This window comes from Spermophilus citellus (genome assembly GCF_964194105.1).
Source record: "Spermophilus citellus genome assembly, chromosome: 13".
Lineage (NCBI taxonomy): Eukaryota > Metazoa > Chordata > Mammalia > Rodentia > Sciuridae > Spermophilus > Spermophilus citellus.
Genome location: NC_138193.1, coordinates 87284497 through 87310129, shown reverse-complemented (window position 1 = coordinate 87310129; position 25633 = coordinate 87284497). Strand labels below are relative to the sequence as shown.

General features: G+C 42.2%; 1 protein-coding gene across 7 annotated transcripts in view; it reads left to right on the top strand.

Moving 5' to 3' along the window:
* The window catches only part of VIT (vitrin), a 114258-nt gene that overhangs the window by 42791 nt on the left and 45834 nt on the right, over window positions 1-25633 (top strand). For 4 of the 7 annotated variants that reach the window (XM_081264812.1, XM_081264811.1, XM_081264810.1 and 1 more), the window contains exons 4-7: window positions 4106-4262; window positions 9834-9967; window positions 15206-15283; window positions 22387-22578. In XM_081264812.1, coding sequence (XP_081120938.1) covers window positions 4106-4262; window positions 9834-9967; window positions 15206-15283; window positions 22387-22578 — 561 coding nt within the window. The remainder of the gene's footprint in view (window positions 1-4105; window positions 4263-9833; window positions 9968-15205; window positions 15284-22386; window positions 22579-25633) is intronic. The other 3 variants (XM_081264814.1, XM_081264816.1, XM_081264815.1) reach the window with 1 other exon arrangement.

The following is a 25633-nucleotide window of genomic DNA, read 5'->3' as shown; positions in this document are numbered from 1 at the left end:
GTGTGGAAGGGACTGTGGAAAGGTCTTAAGGACTTTCAGATTTTCTTAAAGGCAACCAGAAGCTATTGATAATTTTTGAGCAAAGACTTCCCATGATCAGAAACTGTTTAAGAAAAATGGAAAAGAATGTTTTGTGAAGGAAAGTCGGTATAAGGGAAGAATTAGCATGACCTGTTCAAGCATGACCTGTTCACTGGTTATCAGAACCAAGGAGGAAGACACATTCATCTTCAAATTAATAGTCATTTTTATTTCATTAAACTAACAATTTTTGCATAATTCTCTTAAAATGGGATTTTGCACTGGTTGAATATCACAGTCCAACAAAATCAAGCTTAATATCAAAACTTTTTGTGCATAAGTGTTTCTATGTTATAATATTTCTTCCTCATTACCATCAATCAGACAAGCCTATAAAGGCTTTCTGTAATTAATAAGGAAAAACATTTCCCCAGAAGCAATTGGCTTACATTGCTGGGATCATTGAAAAGATGAATGGCAAAGTAAGAAGAAAATAAGGTTTGATTTTACCTGCTACATACCTGGCTTGTTATGTGTTATTTCACCTAATCATTGTTACTAGCCCTGGCAGGAGACCCAACCCACAGCAGAAGCATGTGCAATATTAAAATAGTGGCTCAGATGGTACCTCTTCTCTGTTCTGAGGTGTGACCTCTGCCCAAGAACACTAAGAGATCAATGCTACTGATGCCTGGACCTGTGTCTAAAGTAATCCTGCAGCTCTAGCTATCTAGTTTGCAAGTAGTTCTTCTCTTTTCCTGGTGGCTGATTCCAAAGACCTCTGGGAAGGAATCCTTGGCACATACTGAGATGAACTCTGACATGAAAATGATAGCGACTATAAGAAGGCCAGGAAACCATAAGGAACCATCTAAAGGAGAAGGTGAGGACACATAGTGAGGAGCAGAGCAGACAGCCAAGCACAGGCTTCTGTGGGCACTCCCCCTGTCCTCAGTGACCACAGCCCGGGGTCTTCCTCACTGCCACCAGAAACAGTGCACTCCAGAAGGAATGGAGGAAGCTTTTGTCTTGCTTTTCCCCTGTGCTCTTGGTAACAGATCTTTTTGGAACTTGCAAATAAGTTCTTACCTGAGGTTAGCCACAGGGACACAGCATTCCTCTCTGAATGTCTATTTGGACATCAGTCAAAATGTCAGCCTGCTCCTCTCAGGCCTGAGAATGATGCTTCTTGAGCTGCCTTGCTATTGAATTGTCCTCTCAAGGAAGTCTGGTTTTTATATTTTAGGGATAAAATCCAGAGGAGAAAAGAAAATGTAAAAAAAAAAAAAAAGAAGAAGAAGAAAAAGAACCTAAACAACAAAAGAGAGAGAGAAAGGAAAACTCAACTTGTAAGCATTGAATAGTTCAAAAGCATTCAGAGGAAATGCAAAGACCAAGTGGAGGAATGGAAGAGTCTTTGATGGTTAAAAGAAAACAAACTACTTCACATATAACTGGGGAAATACTGTAAAGAAATGAGCCTTTTTTAAAATATTCTTAAAGAAGAGCCGCTAGAAAGATACAAATGGTTGCTTTTTTCTGGCTGGACGTGCACTACACTTTCCAATGATTTTGGCAATTACTCTGCAAAATTTAATTAGTTCATTCTCTCCTGCTTAATTTTCTGTACAAATTTAACAAATATTTGACCTTTAACCACACTTTGCCATTGCTTGGTGTTTTTCCAAAGTACATGAGCATATGAGCTTGATTTCCTTTGTTTCAAGTTAATGAGTTCATCCACCAATTTTGCTGGTCCTATTGGGTACAAATATAGCAAAACTTATTTAAAATATTTTCTAGGCATTGTAATTAACACACACACACACACCAAACAACAAATGCCCCTCCAAGGAAGGGGGGGAATTAATTAGCAGGATGCAAAATATTCCCTTGTGGCATTTTCCCCTTGTCTTTTAAGCCAACTATTTCATGGAAAATCCTACCACATGTACTGTGTGCACCAGGAAGTCTTTCAACAGGTTTGGTCATTGTACATTATTCATGCAGAAGCTTCTGGATTTACACCCCTTTACTCAATCCCAAAAGATTTGGTTGGCCTGCCAGGAGACCCCAAATCTCCAAGTGTTGAATTATGTCAGAAATGTAATTCCAGGCCACAGGACTGGTTACTTCCTATTTCAAAGAACTGAGATCCAAAAGAAGTTTTTCATTTTCTTTACATCTAAAGGAGGAGATGCATTTGGGAATGCGTAAGTGATCTGTGAAGGAAAGGAGAATCGAACGTGCTCCAGTTCCACCTAGGGACCAAGCAATTAGCTGATTTGGCATTTTCAACCCCAAAAAAATTGCCTTAAAAAATGTACTCCTAGACCCAAAACAGTAAATGCAGCCATGAGTATCAGAGTTGAAAGGCACAAAAGGTATAAAGGAAATAACAGTGGTGAGGATACAACCTTTGGTAAGGAGAACGAAACCAACTGTTTTAATCACAGTTCTCCACTTCTTAATATAGACCACAAATTGCTTAAGCCTGTGATCAAATTCAGCCCCTGTTCCCAGAAGGAGTACCTTGCTGGCCTAGCCCTAAGTGGCAAAACTCCTCTGGGAGGTATAAGAAATGAGCAGAAGTTCTAATTTCTGTTCTTTCTCTAGACCGAAGGAAATGTAACTCAGCTCATTCAGGTACATAAGGGTTAAAAAAAAAAAGCGTGTGCTTTTTGGAAACAGCTGGAACCCATTAGCAACTCTGAGACCATCTTGGTAACTCAGTTAGAGGGTGGGTGGCCTGGCAGAGCTCCTGGATCCATGCGTGTAATCACAGATTCTTAGCACTGGGAGAGGTTTTATTTCCACCTCCCACCCAATGTAGAAATCCTCTCCAACCATTCTGCTTGCAGACCTCCACCAATGGGGATTCACTGCTTCAGAAGGCAGCCCATTCCTTTAAGGACAATGCCAATTCCTAGAAAGTTCTTGGCAAAATCTGCCTCTATGGAAAGTTGACCCCTTCAGTTCTAGCTCAGCCCTCCAGTGTCGCAGCACGCAACAGTCGCACTTGCTTCCAAATTCTTGCCTTTTCATGGTTGAAATGACCTGTTTCTGGGGGACCATCACAACTGGGCTTACATTGCAGAGTCTCTTCTGAAGAATGGGGCCCAGGACCGGATACATTTCCATCTTAAAGGACACCAGGATTGTCTTACCTAGGGGACCTTTTACTTCAGGAGTTTTTGAGGGAAAATCTTTGTGGGGAAGATGCAACCCCATCATTTTTTAGTTATTATTAATAGAACATGTTTTCCACCTGATCCCCCAGGCAAGCTTTCAACTCCAGAAGACTTGCTTATTGCACAGCACTAGTCTGCAAGAAGTAACAAAGCCAAAGAGAGGGAGAAAAGAGTGGATGAGCTTCCCTGGATGTTCATCAGGGGAGTTCCCAGCTTTCCACAAAGTGTTGAAGCAAATGAGAAAAGATCATTCCCATAGTGGCCTGGCACCTAAGCCTAGAGAATCCTCTAGGACCAAGGTCACTTTCATCATATCTCTCCCAGTCCAAAAACCTTCCTTGGTGTCCCACATCCTACACAGAACACAAGCATTTCAACCTCCTGAATCTGATGCAGCCCCACCAATCCACTGCCCTCCCACCAGGCTTACCCCAGTCATCTCCGACCTCAAGACTTATGTTTTCTTTGTTGGCCCTTCCTGGAATAGCTTTCCTTCCTTATGTAAGATTGTCTTACAGTTTTCTCTTTCTGAGCTAACAACACAGATTCTGAAAACCCAGTACCCTCCCACTATTGACTCAAAATTACATTTCTGGTCACTAGAAGTGGGCCTTTTCCCAGAGTTCTCTTCTTAAATTAATTAATTGTCCAAATAAGTACAGGAATAAATTTTTGCTCCCAGCAGGTTGAATGCAATAGGTGGACATTGTTGTGCATTTGGTCTGAGGAATGTTCTATTCACATCTCTGCCTTCATTATATTGAAGGGATGCAGGGTCAGCCCAGGTTCTGACTTCTAGAAATTAAGCAAATGAACACTTACAACCTAATGGAGTCATCTCATATATAAGCTGATACAACAGTTGTAATTTTGACCTCCTTTTCTATTCCCAGCTGTGCCTCAGATCAACTGTGATGTCAAAGCTGGAAAGATAATCAATCCTGAGTTCATTGTGAAATGTCCAGCAGGATGCCAAGACCCCAAGTACCACGTTTATGGCACTGGAATCTACGCGTCTTACTCCAGTGTGTGTGGCGCCGCGGTACACAGGTGGGTGGCTCTGAGCTACTTAATAACTAGCAATCAAGGTGCTGACAGGGAGCCAATGGTGCAGGGTTGCTGAATTTAGCAAACAAAAATATACAAATTTGAGCATCCTGCATTTTATTTGGCAACTACATCCCAGAGGGAGGACCCAGACGTCATATGTGGCCCTGCATCTCCTTCCACAACACTCAGAAAAGACAGCTCACTTCTCTTTATACCTTAATAGGGAGGGAAGAATTCTACTCTTTTAAGTTCATGACAAGGAAACCAAAGCAAACCAAAGCCATTTTTTGTTTCTACCTCTATGTGCTGGGCAAGGAAATGAGAGGGATATGGCCAAAGAATGCCCAGAGGTTTGAAGGAAAAAATGTCAGCATGCTTCTAATGATGGCCTGGAGACAAAGAAGTGAGAAGAAGGGTGGTGGGAGGTATCACCTGGTCAAGTGTTGGTCTGAGATCCAGGAAGGAGGACAGGAAACAGGGCATGCTTTGAACTAAGTCACTTCTCAAATGGGGAGATATGCAAAGTGACCTTCCCAAAATCCTCAGACTACTTTTTTGTAAGTTTGGGGTCGACGCATAGGGAAATGCATATTTCCTTAATAACTTTGAGGATAAGGCTGGCACATATGGGCCCAGCACTTCACCTGGGCTGTCTTATTTAGTCTTCACAATCCTCCTAAGTGGTATCTACTACTATTATGCACCTCTTAAAGATGAAGACCAGTTAATAACTTTGATTAAGCCACCCTGTTTAAAGGTATCAGCTAGAGATTCAAACCCAAGTCCAGCCAGCTACAGTGCCCATGCTCCTGACGCTGCCAGTACAACTTTGAGAGGTGACTCCCAAGTCAATGCTCAGCAACTGGATGCCTGATGAGGTCTCTGAATTCTTCAGGCTTCTGGTATCTTATTCCTTTTCTGTATTTACACATAAGCCAATGGTTTGTTCAATCATTATCTCTGCCAGAAAGAGAGGTGACAATGTGAAATCCATTCTTTCTCATAGCATCAGTAGATGTCCTAAACTTTAGGGTAAACAGTAAGGAAAAATAAAGTTACATAAGATAAAGTTTAGGAATTACTGGTAGATTTGATCATTCATACTTCCCTTTTCCCCACTATTGCTGAGGGTTCATGAGCTAATTGGTTTTCCAATGGCAGCAGGACTATGATAACTTATTAAGTACAAGTGGTGGAATAGTAAACAAAATGACACCAAACATTGTTTCCTAACTTCAGATTGTGAAATAAAAATTCCCTTTTGCCCCAAAGTCAATTTCATGCCAAAAATAAGTGTATACACACACACATACACAAATACACATGTGCATGCCCTATGTGATTATCTGTGCCATGTGCATGCCTCCTACACATACTGATACACACACATGCTTGCTCACACACAGCTTTACGCACTCGTGCAGGCCCATACAGCCCACCAACACTGGGAGCTCTCTCCTATCTGTGTCTGTATCGACTCTCATGTCTGTGAAGACAGTGACATCTGCTGCAGAGGCTGAGCCTGTCCTGAGGTGGCCTGTATTTTTCCAATTGGGATCCTAGATGGTTGATGCATTGCTGACTGTGGTACTTGCTGACTCTCTCCTACCCTTCCACATTTCCTAGGAAGAACAGAGGCACAGAGTAAATTTGACCTTACCAAAGATGTCATTGTGGTTCAGTGGTAGTGCACTTGCCTAGCATGTGAGAGGTACTGGGTTTGATTCTCAGCACCACATAAAAAATAAGTAAAATAAAGGCATTACCTCCATCTATAACTAATAAAATTTTTTTAATGATAAGGAATCCAGGTGTTATGATTCTCTCCTAACTTCAACTCAGTCCTATGAGGCACTTTTAGCACTTTTAGCCAATTTTTCAAAAGAGGACATTAGTCATAGGGAAGTCAATTAAATTGCTCGTTATTTGCACACTGAAGATTAGAACTCATTTCTCCTGACTTCCAGCTCAGAGCCCAATTGACCCATTTTGATAAGAACAAGGGAGTCTCAGCATCCCTTAATGTACAAAGTGAGGACTCCAGAAGGATGTGGACTTCACAGGAGTCAGAGTTAGAAAAGGCTTTATGAAGGACAGGTGTACCCCTGGAAAGAAAACAGGAAGGGCATTCACTGGACCAGGGCTCCGCAGTCCCAGGGTGTGGGATGGACTAGAGGCTTGGTGGGAAGAATATAGCTGAAGGTGGAAGAAAAGAGCTTGAATGCTTCAGAAACAATATTGGCTGCTCAACCAACTGAATGCCATGTGGCTTCCTGGCACAATGGGAAAACTCGTTGGAAAGAGGTATTGCTGTCCTTGGGAAGGGCAAAAAAGGAAAAACTGGAATTTTGGTTGCTACTTTAGCTTTTTTTTTTTTTTTTTTTTTTTTTACCAAAAGAGCAAGTCTGTTTTCAGGAGGTAGGATTTAAGACTGAGTCAAAAGTGCATTGGGGACCTACAGCCACTGTCCTGGTAGAATTCCCCACAGTCAGAACTGGAAGGTAGGAGAGAGCATATGTTGACTTAGAAATTCAGGTTAACTTGAATTCATATTTATATACTCTATCAAGCTCATATGTTTTCTTATCAGTCATCTCCTTGATTCCTTCAAACCAAGAAGATAATGGACATATTTGAGACATTGTAAGTCTTATCCTAAACTAACCCTGTATTAATGTGGAGCCGAGTGCTAGGGAAAAGAGATTTCTCTGAGATGGAGCAATGAAGAGGCCACCTCCATGCAGAATACTCTTCCCACTGATTTCTGACCAAATGCCCACCCCTAGGACAGCAGCACTGTTCCTTCTCTCTGAACCAAGGCACTTACAATCAGCTCATCCCTAACCCCTGGTACCAGGGACAGGAAACATGTGGATATCAACAGCATGTGCAGCCCCATGCAGAGCATCTGAGGAACACCAAGAAGTGGAACTTGTTTTGCTCTGTCAGAGAATGAAGATACAAATTTCCATACATTCTCCAAATTGCAACCTCTTCGAGCTCCCATCTGCCAACAAGTGGACCCACAGCCTTTTCCCAGCTGTCTCCCTCCTTCGCTAGTATATCTTCTACATTGGTCTAGTCTCTCTGATTTTGAAATATCTGCACCCTCCAATTAGGAAGGAAGATGAGGTCTTTCTCTACCCTAACACGCAAATCTCATGAGAACCTATAGTTCTACATTTACAATTGTTCAAAAATCTGGGTTTCCGGTCTTCCATAGCCCTCACAAGGGATGTCACAGCTACAGGGCTCCTGACTCTTATACAGGAGTGTGGGCACAGGCACATGGTTCCTCAAAAAAGCAGTCCTGGGTGTAATATAATATAAACCCAAGGGCAGAATGATTTCTCTGGAGAAAAAGAAAAGGGTAAGTGTTATTTCCCATTTTCCCCATTCATTATAAGTTAAAGAGAGCATGAGGTAATTGTTTTAAAAATCCTCATAATTTTCAGACTGAACCAATAGTGTGCTGGAAAATGTTTTTAACAAACAACTTTTCAAAAAGAAGGCAAGGAGAGGAGAGGCCTGATTTTCCCTTTCCCACATATACTTCCTCCTACCATGGTTGATTTCAAGCTACCAATGTCAAGTCAATCAGCTCTCAAAATCCTGAAATCATGACAATCCTCTCCCAAACACTGGTATAATTGGTGCCCAAAGGTCACAAATAGGCCTTCCTACACAAAGGTATAAAATTCTGTCCTTTCCATAAGAAATTTTCCGGTTCAATTGAGAGATAAAATTAATTCCAGAAATCTTTAGGAAGTACTTTAGGAGTTGTGAGAACAAGATTCTGAGAGGGCCGGGGGTGAAGGGCAATGGAAGGATCTGTAGAAGAAAGGAGATGCTGGGAATAGATGTACACCTGGAAAGCTGCTCAGGCCTGGTCAGGCAGACATGGAACCATATTTTCCAGGGGGAACAGCAGCATAATCAAAACCACGTTGAGTGGAAATGCGTGGTTGGCCAGGCAAATAGAGACTAGCCCGACTCCCCCGATTGTGGAGAGAGAGCAGGAAGTAAAGACTCTGAGGAGTGAGATGAAGTTATGCTCTTGAATCCTAAGAGGTAGCATGACCTCAAGGGACCAGTCCAGGATTGGAGTCAGTTAGACTTAGGAGTCAGTTAGGATTCAAATTCCTCTTGCAATTAACAACAAGACCTTGAGTGAATCAGTCACTCATAGAAACAGCCTCCACTCCACAACTCAGAGGTTTTCTGGGAGGACACATGGAGATGTCATATGTGACATGATTTTAAAGTAATTAAGTGCTTCACATGTCAAGTATTATTATCACTTTCTTTCCTTCCGGGTCATTGGGAAGTTGAGTGTTGAACGTGGTTGACTCACCAGGAAGGTGGGAGGGCGGGAAATGGCAACTACCACTACCAGAGCCAGGGAAAGATATCGATAGAAACAAATCCACATACTTTCTCATGCCCTGCCTCTAGTGCCATGAAGTATGGATACCCAAAGAAGCCACATTAGGCTCTGAGGCTAGGAGATGACACTGTGAAAGTGCTATTTAGGAACCAAAGTGGACCCCTTGCCTAACAGAGAAGAAGAAACATCAACATAGACATGTCAGTCACTATCACATTAGGATTTAAAACCTGGAGAAATCTTAGAAATTAAAAGACACAATTTTGAGTCTTTGGGAAACACTTTTCTTTTTGCAGATCTGGGACTCGAACCCAGGTCTCATGTATTCTAAGCATGCATCCTTTCAATGAGCTACACTCCCAGTACTGGGGACTATTTTAATGTGTTTAATTTAGCTGCACATATTCCCTCCCTGGCCTGAAACGAAAAGTATAATTTACTTTTAATAACTCCATACTGGGTCAGGGATGTCGCTCAATTATGGAGAACTTGCCTATCATGCAAGAGGCCCAGGGTTCCATTCCCAACCATATAATTTTAAAAAAATGCCTCTTCAAGGAATTAGAATTAAAGCAGAGCTCTAAAGCGACTCATACTTTGGAAGGAGCAAGTACAGATGGGAATAAATTCTGTTAAGAAAATTAATAATTTCATACTGCCATTTGTAATGACTGGATTCTTTCCATGAAATCACAAAACAAAATTGGAATTTGTCAGGAAAGAAGTTTTACCTGAAAGAACCAGTGAGAAGCTGGGTATCGTGGTGCAGCCTGTAGTCTCATCTACTCAGGAGGCTAAAGTGGGAGGATCACTTGAAACTGGACAACATAGTGAGACTGTGACTCAAAACAAACAAACAAAAAAGAAAAAGAAAGAAAGAAAAGGGAGAAAATCCATTAGGAATGAGAAATCCAGGGAAAAAAAGAAATTTGAGGCATGGTGACCAATTCCTGACTGACAGATGGGGCTCTATAAGAAGGAAGAGGACACTGAACCTGGCAGGTCAGGTACCAGGCTAGGTTGATGGAGGCACCCTTATTGGGGCTTGGCTGCAGGTCAGGGTAAACTTTTCCTTAACCTCACTGCTTTTGTATGTCTACATAAAGATGGAGACTGGCTTGCATGTTTGTGGATGTCAAAGAGCATTTCTGTACTTTCTTCAAAATTTTTTTTTCTTTTCATAGTGGTGTGCTCGATAATTCAGGAGGAAAAATACTTGTTCAGAAAGTGGCAGGACAGTCCGGTTACAAAGGGAGTTTCTCCAATGGTGTTCAGTCCTTATCCCTACCAAGATGGAGAGAATCCTTCATCGTCTCAGGTATGGCCACATGCCGGAGAAACACTGCTAACAGTAGGCATTTGGGATGACCTCCCAGGGTGAAGTTTGCTCTTTTCAATGAGCTTTTAGCTTTTGTTGATGGCCCACTTCATCTCATAAAAATCTAAAGCACTACTTCTTCTAAGATCATGAAGCGATGAATTATACTTACATGATAAATCACTACAAAAGTCAAATCTGGAACTATTAAGAGCCTCAAATTGCTCATTTTAAACACATTGCTGCTATCTATAAGTACAATCAAACTTTTAATAAAGTGGATTGCATTAATAATTTATATTTTAAAACTAGTCTTTTTTTTAGGCTAATATGCCCCATATCTGGGCATTTATCTTTTAAGATTTCTGGAAATTGAACAAATGGGAGCATGTGCTTAGAAAAAAAAAACTGAGCCACAATTTTAGTTTCAATTTTTTAAATTTGTGTTTAAATAATTGTTTTACTATTCAATCAGTTCTCCCTATCTAGAGCCACAGGATTTTTATAGATAATCATTTTCACTCTTCTCTCTTTCAAAAAGTTAATAACAATGATCTATAATGACCACTGTAGTGCAATTTCCCAGTGAAAGCTAACCTAGTATTTTGGGTGCTATCATGACCTTCCTTCCCACCTTTTTCTAATTTTGTGAATTTCCCCAAATCAAGCCTTTATTCTGAAAACATTCACATTAACAGAAAAATTAAAAGAGGAGTACAATGAATACCCATATTTCTTTCACCCAAATTCATGAATTGCTAATATTTTACCACGTTTGTTCTGTCTGCCAATCTATCTATCATCTATGAATACTTTTTTCTGAACCATGTGAACAAAAGTTGCCAGCAACATGACACTTTATCCCTAAATACTTCAGTACACATCTTGTAGGAATCGTTTTCCAAAATGACAATGATACCAATACTGCACCCAGAATATAAACTTGAAATGATAATAGCATCTAATAAAAAGTTCTTATTCAAGTATCTCCAAAATATTCTTTATTATAATTTTTTTTTATTCGGATCCACAATCTGATCGAAAGTTATGCATTGCATTTGGTTGTCATGTTCAGTTATTATCTTTAATCACCCACCACACTATCTCTTTGGTCATGAATGGCATTGACATCTATGAAGTCCAGGTCAGTTGTCTAGCATGTCCTATAATCTGGATGAAAAACACTTCCAACTGCTTCCTCATGATTGGATTCAGGTTAAATATTTTGAAAAGGATAGGTCATATGGCATATCCATGGGGTCATACCACATTGGCCACATCAAGAGGCACATAGTGTTGACTTATCTAATTATTGGTGATAGTAAATTTGATTAGTTGGCTACATTCCATTTCTCTCCAGACAAATATACTCATAATTAGTAAACAATCTATAGAGTGATACTTTAAAACCACTTGGCTAACTGATTCCCAAATAAATTTAACTTGGTAGTTTTAATATCCAGTGTTCATCCTTGCTGTAGTAAGAATTATATTAGTACAGTAGTCCCTCAGTATCATGGGGACTGATTCCAGGATCCCCTGTGGATGCCAAAATCTGCAGGATGCTCAATCCCTTACGTAAAATGGTATTCTATTTGCATATAACCTGCACACATCCTCTCATATACTTCTTGTCATCCCTAGATTACTTGTATAATACCTAATACAGTGTAAATGCCATGTAAATATATATATATATATATATATATATATATAGTTTAAGGAATAATGACAAGAAAAAAGTATATACATGTTCATCACAGACATAATTCTTTTTGTAAGTATTTTCAATCTGAGGTTAGTTGAATCCACAGATTCAGAGATCCATGGAAACAGAGGGCCAACTGTAATTGCAAAATTATAATTTTTCCTAATTCTGTCATCCCTTCCACATTTATTAGCTAGTATTCTTATATAAAGAGGAGTTTTCTTCCTCTCCTCAACCTGTGTGTTTTTTTTTAATGTGGACTATGGACTGGTGGATTGCTTTTTTAAATACAGTATATTATTATCACTGTCCTGATTGGTGCTCACGTTTTATGAGATTGGCCAGCAGGGGCCCCTCGGGCTTTGGACATATTCCCCATCAACGTTTGAGCACAACACAGTCTCCGATGTTGACTTAAACCTCCACTGTTTAGGACCTGAATCTCCCATTTTCTCTAAGACAGTTCAGCAGGATCTTAAACTAGATTCTAGCAAATCTTCCTGGAACTGTCATGGGACTTTCCTGAGTAGGAGCCACCTGTGAAGAGGCAACTGAAGCAGAGAAATGTCTCCTAACATACTAGGTCTTCCAGCCTGGATGGTTCTCTAGCATTGTTAGGCATCCTGTGCCCTAAACCCGACTACCCTCCAACTGTCAAGGTTGTAATACAACTAAAAACAGACCTTTGAGGATTCTTCTCAAATTGAACAATCCCTGTTCCCTGTTGCCTGCCAGGTTCTATACAACTCGGGTTCAAATTGGATAGGTTTTTTTATCAGATAGTGGAAGGGCATCAACTGCAATATTGCGGGTCTTTGCCTCATAACAGAACTCAGAGCAGACCATCTGAAAATGCTACTGTCTAGAATACAAATATGTTGAGACAGAAAGAAATATACTCTCCACATAGGTGTTTCCAAGTAACCCCTGGCTAAATAAGAGCATTTCAACCTTAAGGGGCTCAGCCTGCAACTCAAGATTCCCACCAGAGGCTTAAAAGAAAAAAATTAATTCCATGAGAGTAAGAGATGTTTTAGGTTTTTAAAATGAAAATCAATCTGCTGAGATTATTCCCTATAAATTTCAACTTCCATCTCCCCTCATTCCTCCTAGTGACATTTAACCGAAAGTACTTTTCGCCAACGATAATAAACATCTGTGCTTCTGCGGTGGCTAGGAAGCCTCTCGAATGGATGAGTTACGGAGTGCACTGCGGCAGAAGGCTGCAGCCAAGGAACGCCCCGTTATTCAGAGGTTCATGGCCAACGAGTTTAACTGGATCATGTCAGAATCCTTATGACCTTTCTCTAGGTTTTTATTTCTAATTTTTACAGGTCACTGTGCTCCTATAATTAATTTGCTTTGGGAAACTGGGTTTGAGGGGCATGAGTATTTTTGGTCAGCATGATCTTTGGACAGTCCTGGGATTTTAAAAGTCAGTGAAAGACCCCCAATTGTTTTTGATCCACGTTTCAGAAAACTCAGGTCATGCTCTTTTTCCTTCTGAATAGAAACAGAAACATTAGGTTTTAGTGGTGAGAAGAATAATGAATGCAGGGAGATGATGTGTCTGATTACTTTCTGTTAATAAAAATGTGGCCCACAGCCGTGGGGCCCTTATGGGTTCTGAAATGGCCCCAATTAGAATCTATTGGGAGCATACTTGGACCCATGTGGAGAACTTGGAAATGCCACATTGTACTCCCCAGGTGATTTTAATGAGATGAAGTGACTACAGCCAATAACCCCAAATGTTTTGCCTCATTTTGCCTGTGAGTGGCACTTACAGATTACACCAGAATGAGTTTTTGCATCTTTATAGATATGTACATGATATATATGTTTTCAGTATATATTAAATATATTGTTTTAGTCAACTTTTTCATCTCTGTGACCGAAAGACTTGACGAGAATAACACAGAGGAGGGAAAGTTTATTTGAGGCTCATGGTTTCAGAGGTCCCTGTCCATAGATGGCTGACTCCATAGCTCTGGGCCCAAGGTGAGGCAGAACAACATGGTAGAAGGGCATGACAGAGAATAGCAGCTCAGAACATGGAAAACAGGAATCGGAGAGAGCTCTCCTCACCAGGGACAAACTATAAACCTCAAAGGCATGCCACCAAGTGACCTGCATCCTCCAGCCACACCTACCTGCCTACAGGTGATTAACTAGTTAATCCATAACAGAAGATTAATTCACCAATTAGGTTAAAGCTCTCATAACCCAATCTTTTCACCTCTGAAAATTCTTGCTTGACTCACCCATGAGCTTTTTTTTTTTTTCTTACAGCTTTGTGTTGTTAAGTAGTGGCCATACCATTACTCATATTTTCTGAATGTAAAAACAAGAGTCTTGGAAGCTGCTACAGCTTAATTAAAGGAAAACTGAAACTGAAGCCTAGAACCTAGATTTTTTTCTGACTCCCAGGCCCAGGCACTTCCTAAGACCCTACAATCTCTTGAGCCAATAGGATATTTGGCAAGATTTAGTCCCACCCGCCAGGATTTTTGTGCCTTACCATGTCTTCTACAACCTTCATCCTCTAATAAAAGAATTCCCTCAGGTCGAGAGCCACAATGCATCCATTATTCCATGTAAATAACGGATCACAATGGACACCCTCCTCCTGGGGTGTATGAATCCTCACAGAGGCCTGGGCGTCATTCCTCAGCCTCAGGAATTAGGACTCCGGGAGCCCTTACATGCCAGACACTGCCTGAGGCCCTGGGAATTCAACAGCTACCAACTCAGACAAATTATTTGCCTTTGGGGGGATTACTGCATTCCACCAGCACTCTCAGTTTAATTGCAGAACAAAGCTCCCTTGGAATTTCAGGCAGCTCCTCTTCGTGGTCAGAAGACTTTTGCAGGAAGCAGCCTTCTCAGGCAGTTTGCATCCTGCCAAGCTTAGTGCTGCTTATCCGGTGGATCACCTAATGTCTTTTCCTTTTTATGCTTCCATTGTTTCCCTGTTAGACAGTACCATCCACACCCTCTCTGGGCATCTAAAGTCTCTCCCTGGGTGGCAACACTTGGTTATTTTCAAGGCTGATCTATATTTACCTTTCAGTTTTCTCTGACACCATAAAGTATGAATTGATCAGCGCAGTCTGAGAATGAGAGATGGCCATGCACGTATAGCCTGTGGGGGACCTGAGAGCCCTTGCACCTGGGAGGAGAGAATGTGCAGCATTTCATGTCCATCTGCTGTCATAATTAAGCATTCAAAGCCACATGCATGAAACCTTAACTTACAGGTCACATCATCATGAGTGAAATAAGGGTTGCTACTGCTAAACGACTGAGTTATGGAGATTTTATTGCTTCCGTTCTAACATTAATAAAACACAGGGCATACAAGAAAACAAAATGCCACTTGGCTTTCTTATTGTAATCAACAAGTCAGTACAAAGGAGACTGATTTTATTGAACTCGAGATAAATTGGAAGGAGGAAATCAACTTACCGGTATAGAATCATCTAAAATCTCCAGCTCTAGAAATAAATCTTTTTTTTCTTTTTTTGCAGAAAGTAAACCCCAAAAGGGTGTAACCTACCCATCAACTCTTACGTATTCATCATCCAAAAGCCCAGATGCCAAAGCAGGCAAGTGTTCATTTGTGATTTAATCTAAACTTTCTGAGTTCGTAAACATAAGCAATATTGTGTTTTAGGAGATGGTGTCCAAATTAACATCTTAACTGGTCATGCCACACTGACTCTGGTGATATTTTACCCGATGCCAGAAGCATGGCACGGACATCAATGGGAGCAGACATCTGGGACTAAGGAGTGAAGGCTTAATTTTTTTTGTTTTCACAATTTGAGATTGTCCCTGCGTTTGTGCCATTTTCATTTGGAGTGACTGCTGCCTTGAATTTCACTGCATTGCTGCTTTAGAAGATGACATGACATTCTGTCTGGAAATGTTCCCTGGCAACTAAAAGGAGAAAAGCCAGATTTACTTAGTATGAAATGAAGGGAGGAAGCAAAGAGACCGAGGTGGCTTCTGTGATAACAGCGAGCAGCTAATCTGAACAACCCCAGCCAAAATACATTGTCTGCAGGACTGTGCCCACCCGGCTTCCATGGGAACAGCAAGACAAGGACAGGTAGACCTCAGGCCAAGGAATTCCTCTGTCCGTATTTCAGTGTTTAATCAAGAACTCATGTGCATGATCGTGGTCTGGGACCTGCCTTCTGGTGGGATTTGGTGTTTGCTCCCAGCAGCTTACAGGATGAGCTGATGTAGCTGAGGTTCTAGTCACGGATGTGGAGTGAACAGGTTTAAGAATGGCAGTGGAAGCTAGCATCTACTGAGCACTGGCTGTATGCCAGGCACTGTTCCTAGACCTTTACCTGATCATTGCCTTTAATCAACCCCAGACTACCATCTGCATGTACTATTCTTAGCCCTAATGTACAGTTTGAGAAAAATGCAGCACAGAGGTGTTAAGTTATCTCGTTTTGCCAAACAGCTAGAAAGTAGCAGAGATGAGAGTTCAACCCAGACAGTCTGGCTCCAAAAACTCCTCCCTAAATCACTATCCTAGACTTTTCTTATTTTAATACCAGTGCATACAGAAACTCTCAATTTGACCAGCATTGACATACAAATAGGAATTTGTTGTTGTCTTCCTAGTTACTATATCTTTATATCATCTATATCTTTAATGATGGTGGTGATCTAGATGTGGTTAGTTATAAGGATACAGCTCTTCTCCACCCCAATCTACAAGCTGCAAGTCTTATGGACCATTTCTGAGATATCACCTGTCCTTTTTGAGTGTGGACACAGGGAAGAGGAACAGATGACAGAGACATCCTTAAGAGGTGTGTCCTGTTGTCTCCCCTAGCCCAGCAACTTCTATTCACATAGTGATTTCTGAGTCGTTGAAGTGTGTGGGGCACAGGGGTACTGTCCATCTGTCCTAGACCTTCTCATTGGGCCCCCACCCCTTCCTCCCACCCCTGGAAATCCACACTTGTACACAGCAGTGAAATAAGGGTTGCTATTTCTGGGCAGCCCCTGAATATGAGCTCTGGGAATTGTAGGGTTCCCTTTGGTCCCCTTTGAGGTCTGAGAACTGTGGGATAGAGTGAGGTCACCTTCCTCTTCTTCACATTTAAGGACTGCTGGCCTAGGATACTCCAGGTGTCCTCTCGTCCCCTTCTTGGAGATCCTAGAGCAGAGTGAATCCCCATGTTCAAGTAAGCCCCTAACCTCAGGAGCCACAGGTCAAGCACTTCCTCTTTTTACCCCAAAGGGTAGAGTATTTCTAGACTCCCAGGATACTCTCCTAAAAGCCTGCCAAGTCTGCTTCTGCAGCACATAAGCTGGGCCTGTGCTGCTGAGCCTCAGGGAGAGGGCAGGAAGTGAGATGCCCGGCTCCCTTCCCTGCACATAGATGAGTGATTCTTGCGGCACCTTCTTCTGTCCTGGGGAGGACAAAACATGAAGGAAGGGAGGGAATATTCTCTTGCCCTGAATACTGCACTCCCCATAACCTGGCTACTGAGCCCTCCCTCTTCTGGACCTTTCCTTCTGCTCACTGGGCTAGAGAGAGGAGGGGTTGGTGATGGCACAGATGGTACTGCAATGGCCCAGCGTAGGGGAAGTTCAGGGACACATCTTCTCATTTAGGAAGGGGTCATTCCGCCCTTCTGGCTCAATTCTAAACAATGGGAAGGGTCTCACACAACCTCTATGACAACAGCCATGAACTGAGTACTTTCTCTAGTGCCACCTACGGTGCAATAACCCCGGAACAGAGTACCAGTGTCTTCCGTTTCTTCAGATAAGGAAACTGGTCCTTAGAGAGGTTCAGTAACTTGCCCAAGGCATTGTCCTAACTGGCCCATACTCTGATTGTATCACCTGGTAACAGGTAAAGTTGTAGAGGGAGAGAGAGGAATTATAACCAAGGGATGCCTGGTGTTAAAGAATGCATTTGATTTCTATGTTCATAGCAGAGATCATTTCCAAAACTTTTCCATCTACCCCAGCACTGTGGCCAAGCTTAACACCATCCACTCCCAGCAAGTGCTTGTTGCTGATATCTGTTGTTAACATTCCGGAGAAGTGCAGGTGGGCCTGGGTACTCATTGTGAAATTGGCTGCTATGTAAATTCATAAACTGGCAAAAGCCACAGTTAAAACAGGCATTGCTTTGTCACTTGTCCCTTTACCAAGCCATTTCAACTTTCTGTAACAGTTTCACCAAGTATTACTATCAGCTCCTTATCACTAGATGACTAGTCTCAAGATTTACGTTCATCCCTTCATTCATTCACACAGTAACCACATATTAAGCACCTGCAGTGTGCCAGACCCTGAACTAAATAATAAGCATTTCAACCTAAAAGGGAGGCTTGGGGTCCTGCCTGGTTTCAAGATAGAGGGACCTCAGGCTTTAAAAAAAAAAAATCTCATGCCCACCATGGAGTAGGTTTTTACCAATTCAAATAAAAAATTCCAGTGAGAATCACAAAAGAGTGCCCCTCGTGTTGCTGCTTTGCCTTAAACGATTAAATTCCTTTAGAAACTGGCTGAAGCAGAAGGGATGGAGACCATTCAGGACCCAGCATGCCCACGTAAAATGCTTCCTTGCCTCTCCAAGAATGTGAGTTAACAGGTAAATCAGGTTAGGACGACCCCCAAAAGCATAATAACCTTCTTCTGCGGAAAATTATCTCACTCGAAAAATAGAAGGCATCTTGATTTGCCTGGTGCAGCTCATGCTGAGGACAGACAGTACCTGAGATTTACATGCTGTTCCCCCAGGCAGTTAGCAAGCATCAGGCGGGCAACTGTTATTTGGCTAGAGCTTCCATCTACTCTGAGCTAAATAAAATCAGGTAAGTGGTCATTTGTAGAAATTTACAAAAAAAAAAAAAAAATGAAAAGCACATTCCTGGTACCATAGCAAGAAAAGGGAAAGTAAATCTTTATTTGAAGCTACTGAGCAAGACAGCCAGAAACCGCCCCACCCCCACCCCCTGCCCAGCTCCTCTGGCCAAATGCTAAGGCCCTCACCTGGAAGAAAGCCAAACTGAAGGTTATTGCACTAAGTTTGACTTTCTAGGAACCTCTGCCCTCACTGCCCAAACCTACCCACTAAGGCCACTCCTCACCCTCTCATAGAAGACAATAGCTTTGTGAGATCTCAAAGGGCTCTGGGTCACCTCTAATGAAAACCACGTCTAGGGATCCTAAACCTTCCCAAGACTTGCCTCCCATTTTCTTCCCCTTCTATGGAAAAAGGAGGCAGGGAGGAAGCATCGACTTGGAATCAAATACATAGAGTCCAAATCTTGGCTCTGCTACCTATGTGTCCATGTGAGCCTAAACACATTTCTTGACCTCTTGGAAAACTTGTTCCTTATCTCAAAAATAGGAATACTTCAGTCAACTTCCTGGATCATGATAAATATTAAATGTGTATGTTTGTGTAAAAGAGGACTTTGAAATGTGGCACATGGTAGGTGCTCAATGAATATTGCATTTCCTGCCCTCATATCTAACCCCGAGGCATGGGATGAGTTAGTGATAGGAAGAACCAAATCTTCCCCCAGCACTCTTATCTCCAGACATTGCTGCTAAACCAGCTACCGGCTTCAGGCTTCTGACCTCTGTCTCCTTCACTTCACCTCATATCTGACACCTAGTGAGAACACTGTTTTCCACCAGCAGAGGGGGAGACTTAGTATGGGGATAAATGTCAGCTGCTGCCACTTATGGAATGTCTGCCTGCCATGTGTCAAGCATGGTGTGCATGAGCCCCCGATAGACTTGACCTCTAATTATGACAACAACCTTCCCACGTAGGTATGACCATGGCCATGGTACAACAAAAGGAACCAGGCTCAGAAAGCTCTAGTGGCAGGGCTGGTAGGGAGAGCCCAGAGTGGAGCCTGGCCCTGGCTATGATTCCCAAATCAGAATCCCCCTCCCACCTCAGATTCAGTGAGTTGACATCTCTGTGAGCAGCTCCCTAAAGTCTGCCTTCATAACACCTCCACGGTGATTCTGCCGAGGGGCCAGGTGTAGGAAGGAGCTCTCTGGGGCTGTTCTTGATTATGTCCAAAAGAATAGAGAGTCTAAGGGAAGTTTTGAAAAGCTTTCCCATGAACATCTTTGAAACTTTGAAGAGAGACCAAGTATCTGAGATTATGTGGAAAGAAAAAAACTATTTTATGGGTTTTACTTCAAATTGCTCAAAAAGAATCTGGTTCCATGAAGAATTCCCTTTGGACCAGATTAAGCGCTGTGTTCGTAAGGCTGGGGCAGGGAAAGTGACTCCCTCTGTCTCCCTCTTAAAGCCATTTCAGATCTGTGAAGGGGAGCAGGCAGAAACAGCTCATGGAAGACCGGAGAGATGGCCATGTTGGTTGAATTTACAAAATGTTTGACAGCACCTGCGTCCTAAGTGCAGCAATGGCTGTCCCCAGGATATTTTACTTCTCTCTAGCAAACCATTATGAGCACACCAGTAAGGATAAGGTATTCTAAAGCCTTGGAATTAGCCAATGGTGTACCCCAAAAAAAGAGATAATTTTTGTTTTTAATATGCAATAACTTTTAAAATGTTCACTATTTGCTAGTTAAAGTTTTATTTTTAGTATACTGTAGATTAATTAAGTTTTTGAGTACCATCAGCTTGTTTACATGTTTCTCTTCAAATTAATTCTTATATCCTATTTCCTAAAGTGTACAAGCAATTCTGTTATATGGCTTTTCCCTGGATGAAGGTTGAACCTGGGCCAGCATCTCCCTAAAGAGGCATCAATGCCTGTTAGCATTTTCCTGAGTGTAAGACAGGGGAATGTTCCGGAGAAAATAAACACTTCCCTAGACTTGTTCTGGAAGCTCAGACCCTTTAAGGTAATGGAAATGTCATAAATCAGGCAGGTTTGGTCCTGCTTGAGAATGGCCTGAAGACTGGAAGGCAAGCTGACCCCCCAAGGTGGCCTCCAACTCTTTAGTGACTTGTCTGGCACAATCTACAGACAGATTTAAAGGAGACCAACTATTAGCAACCATCAAGGTGAATGAGGGATTTGCTTCCTGCCTTGACTGGCTAATGCCTGCCAGAGTGGACTGACTGGCTGAATTCCAGGTTCACTCTTTGCTGACTGCCCTTCCTGGTCAGTGCTGGGATTCTCAAGAAAGTGACAGTGTCAGAGTGGAGAAAGGAGCAGATGCTGGTGCCTGGCAATGGATCTGAACACCCACCAAAAGTTTGTCCACAGGACTATGGTTCTGACACCACTTTCCCAGGATGCTGTGCAATCTACAATGCTGAACAACAGTGAAGAGTGAGTGAGATGGTTCCCACGAAGAGGGACATTTCTGACATTTCCATTACCTTGTCTACCTGATTTATGACATTTCCTTTACTCTTGTCTCAGATGCAACCCCCCTTGGCCTACTGTTCCATGTACCAAAAAAGTGCTTCATCCCTAAGCAGAGTGAAGGCAGGAGCCAGGATACTGTGGCAGGACAAAATATGCTCCCCGTTCCCCAAAGACCCTCGTCCTGACCACTGGCACCTGTGAATATTTTCTCATATGTTGTAATGTGATTGAGGATCTTGAGATGGGGAAATTACCCTGGAATAACTGGGTAGGCCCTAAAAGCCATCATATGCACACTTGTCAAGGGGAGGCAGAGGGAGATAATTCCATACCCATAAAGGAGAAGGTTATGTGAAGATGAGGCTGAGAAATAATTGAGGCTGCTAGGCTTGAAGATGACAAAAGCCAAGGAAGGCCAGCCACCAGGTGAAGCAGGACAAGGCAAGAAACACATTGAATCCTCTACCCTCCCTGAGGGAGCTCAGCACTGCAGATGCCTTGAATTTGTCCCACTGATACTGATTTTGGACTTCTGGCCTCCAGAACTTTGAAAGAATAAATTTGGTTTTGTAAGCCACCAAGTTTGAGATGTTTTCTTACAGCAGTCCTAAGACACCAGAGATAGAGATACAGAAGCTGGCAGACCCCACTGGGGCCCACAGGACTGAGGTGCTATTGACCTTGCAGGGCATCTCCTTCTAGGATCTCAAGATAGTCCCCAGTATTCAATGGGTAGCCACTTTTCCTCTTCCTCTGAACCTTCAGAGATCCCCTCAGGGCAACCAGATCACTAATGAATTGAGACTTTCTATATGGCAGAGCCTCAAATTGTGGAAGCATTCCAAGTCATCACATGTGGATGAAGAGCACAGTTTAGAAGACGAATCTAGATGCTCCTTTACCATGGAGTCAGTTCATTACCCGTTTTTATAGACCAGGAAACTGGGGCCCAGAGGAGTTAGTTAACTGGTAATGAACCAACTTAAACTAGAACAGCTAGAATGCAATCTCTAAGAGTAAGTCATAGAGTACACAAACCCTCTTCATGGTGCCTGGCAAATTAATTTGGCAACTAATCATGTTCTGCTATGTCTATGTTGCTATAGTGTTTAACTGTCAGTTAAGTATATTGTTGTTATTTGGTCTTTGGTTTGTTGGTTGGCCTATTGCTCTGAGATTGAACATTCCTTTAAGCAGGAATTGCAGCCTATTTGTCTAGATTTCCCCCTGCACAGCAGCCAGCACAGGTCTCTGCTCATAGCGAGTGTTCAGTGAACGTTTATTTGATTTCTAGTCCTCCAAGAGCCTATAGACTCTTGCAGGCCCTGGTATATAATTCCATTTCCTTACAGGCGAGACCACAAAAGCCTATCAAAGGCCATCTGCTCCAGGGACAACTGCACAGCCAGTCACCCTGATGCAGATTCTGGCTATGCCAGCAGCTGAGGTCACCCACGCCACCTTGCCAAAGCCATTCCCATTTGCAACCTCTGCCACCAGCAGCCCCAGACCTCATCCTGTGGGCCATGGGAGCTGGGAGATGGGTGAGTAGGTGAACCATGTGTTGCTGTGTACTAGAAGAGTAGGATTTGGGGATGTTCAGAGTGACAGTTCTTTCTGAACATTGACATGTAGGGCTCAGCCCCCACCTCTTCAGCCAGGCGAGTGGGGAGCAGCTGAGACCTGCACCAGGAGTTGGTATGTGGTTCTGTCTTCCCGTAATCAAACTAGGACTACTTTTACAGTGCTTTCAAAGGTAGGATATTACATGAAACTGGCCTATTACAAAAACCCTAGTTTCTCCAAAAGCTCTTTTGAAGGGATCCTAGGTTTCTATGTAACTATTGTTGGGTTACTGGTTTTTGGTGTGGTTTGATTTGGTTTCGGTACTGGGGATTGAACCCAGGGTATATTGCCACTGAGCTACATTTCCAGCCTCCCTGCCCACTCCTTTTTTTTTTTTTTAAATTTTGATACAGGGTCTCACTAAGTAGCTGAGGCTGGCCTTGAACTTGCCATCTTCCTGCCTCAGTCTCTCCAGTTGCTGAGAATATAGGCATGCACTACTGCACCTGGCTGGGTTTTGGTATTTTTAAGAGGCAAATGGTTTATAGCTGGAAGTCTTCAAATATTTGGGGGGGAAAAAAAAAAAACCTTGAGGAAGAGTCAAATAGTTGAAATTTTTTGTTTCTGTCCTAATTTCTTTTTATCTGACCACTTTTATCTGTTGCTTAAATCATGTTTTAGATTTTTATCAAAGAGCAGCATCACATCAACAGGGCCTTAAAACTCATCTGATAATCCAATCTCAAGTTTCTACATAGGCTTACATCAGCACTGCTAATAGGTACCTGTCTCATCTCAAAGAGTTTCTGGCGGGGGTGGGGGGATTCCACAGCTGGAATTCTATTGTCCTGAGATTTTTTTTTTTTCTGAGTATTTCCCACCAATGCCACTTTTTCCTTCTAGGAAGAAATCTCCAGAACTTGTTATTTTCAGCCTGACCTCTAGCTTCCAATCATGACTGCCGTGTAGCCTGGCCCTTCCCTGTTGCCTGGCAGACCCCCACTGTCTATCCATCTTTTTATTTAACACAAGGTGAATCAACACTTTCAATGTGTTGGGCACTTTTCCAAGCAACTTACAGAATAACCTATGGAATCCTTAGCAACCTGTAAAGTAAATATATTACTTCTTAATTGAAGTATTAACTGTATTAATGAGGAAATCGAGGAATAGGGTAGTTAGGAAACTGGCCCCAAGTCACAGGGCAAAAAATAGCGAAGCAGGAATTCAAAGTCCAGCAGCCTGGGTCCTCTCTGATTCCCCTTGCTGGAGGGAGGCATCCCAAACACCCGGGCCCAGACAAAGCACACCTGGACGTGATGGGATGTCCAGATTAGAGAGTGCTAGACCTGCCCAACTTCTTCTGCAACTAATAAATGGCAGGATGCACACTGTCCATACATTCCAGGGGCCAGGCACACTGCATACATTGTTTTAGTCTTCTCAACAACTCTATGAAACAGAGATTAGTATTATTCTATTTTATAGAAGACTCGTGGAAAAAGCTGTGATATAAAGTTTCCAAATCAGAATATCATAAAAATAATTTTTGAAGTTTTGAAATATACCAGACAACATCTACCCACCATCTTATTGTGACTTAATTGAGGCAACAAAAGCAAAAGAGAAATAGAAAGGACGCCAGGTGACCCAAGGCTTACAGAGGTCCCATAGCCAGTTTTTCTTTTTATAATTTCAGGCTCTTGACTTTAGAGTCCTTAATGCTTTCAAAAATGTCTGGGTATCTGAATAAGTTGCTCCTGTACCTCTTGGAGGATGTCAATTCTTACATAACACATATAATTAAACATGTGGCATATTTACTTGGCAACACTGGGAGCAAGTTGGGCTGGGCTTGTGGAAAATCTCAAGAAACTTGAAGTAGTGGCTCCCAGCCTGGCAAGGCTTCATTATTCCTGGCTTGGGACAGGAGCACTGGACATCAGCCTCCTAGCCCATCAATGTTCCTTCTTTGAACTTGCCCAGCACCCACTTTCATGCTGACTACACTCTGCTTGAAGAATCCTCAGAGCAAGCGTGTGTGCATCATGCACCACGATGGTCAATTTGTATAGCTCACTCAAAGAGTGTTCTGTAACCATAAAAAGTAGTAAAAAAAAAAATGGGTGTTCAATGGGTGTTTTCAATGACTGCTTTATTGAGATACTCTCATACCATAATTTTCTCACTCATTTTCAGTGTATATTTTTATAGAGTTGTGTGATCATCACTACAGTCAATTCTAGAACATTCTCATCATCCCCCCCAAAAAAACCCACACCCATGAACAGTCACTCACCATTTCCCCTAAACCACTCCCCCCAGCCCCAGGTAACTACCACTCTACTTACATGAATGTATGGCAGTTCATATTTGCTTTGATACTGTAGCCCAACTATATCAAATATTTAGTATTTAGATAACTCCCTTTTTTGATTCAAATGAATTGAAAATACTTTGCCAATGATAAGAAATTTCATCAAGCTTCTGAGAGTGAGTTGCTGTTATTGTATTCATCAAGGGATTTTTTTTCTTATATATATATATATATGTGTGTGTGTGTCTGTAGTCAAAAGGTTCTAAAAATGGTTGTGGATGGAGCACTCAAGCAAATTTTTGTTTACTTATTCACTTAAGAATTATTTATGGGGGGCTGGGGTTGTGGCTCAGCCATATAGCACTCACCTAGCACATGCGAGGCAGTGGGTTCGATCCTCAGCACCACACAAAAATAAATAAATTAAATAAAGGAGTGTGTGTGTGTGTGTGTGTGTGTGTGTGTGTGTGTATGAAAGAAAGAAATATTTATTGAGCAAGGCATGGCAACACATGACTAATCTCAGTGATTCAAGAGTCTGAGGCAGGAGGATCGCAAATTCCAGGCCAGCCTCAGCAACTTAGCAAGACACTGTCTGAAAATTATAAAAAACATAAAAAGGGCTGGGAATGTAGCTCAGTGAGTGCCCCTGGGGTTAATCCCTAGTACCTCAAAAAGAGAGAGAGAGAGAGAGAGAGAGAGAGAGAGAGAGAGAG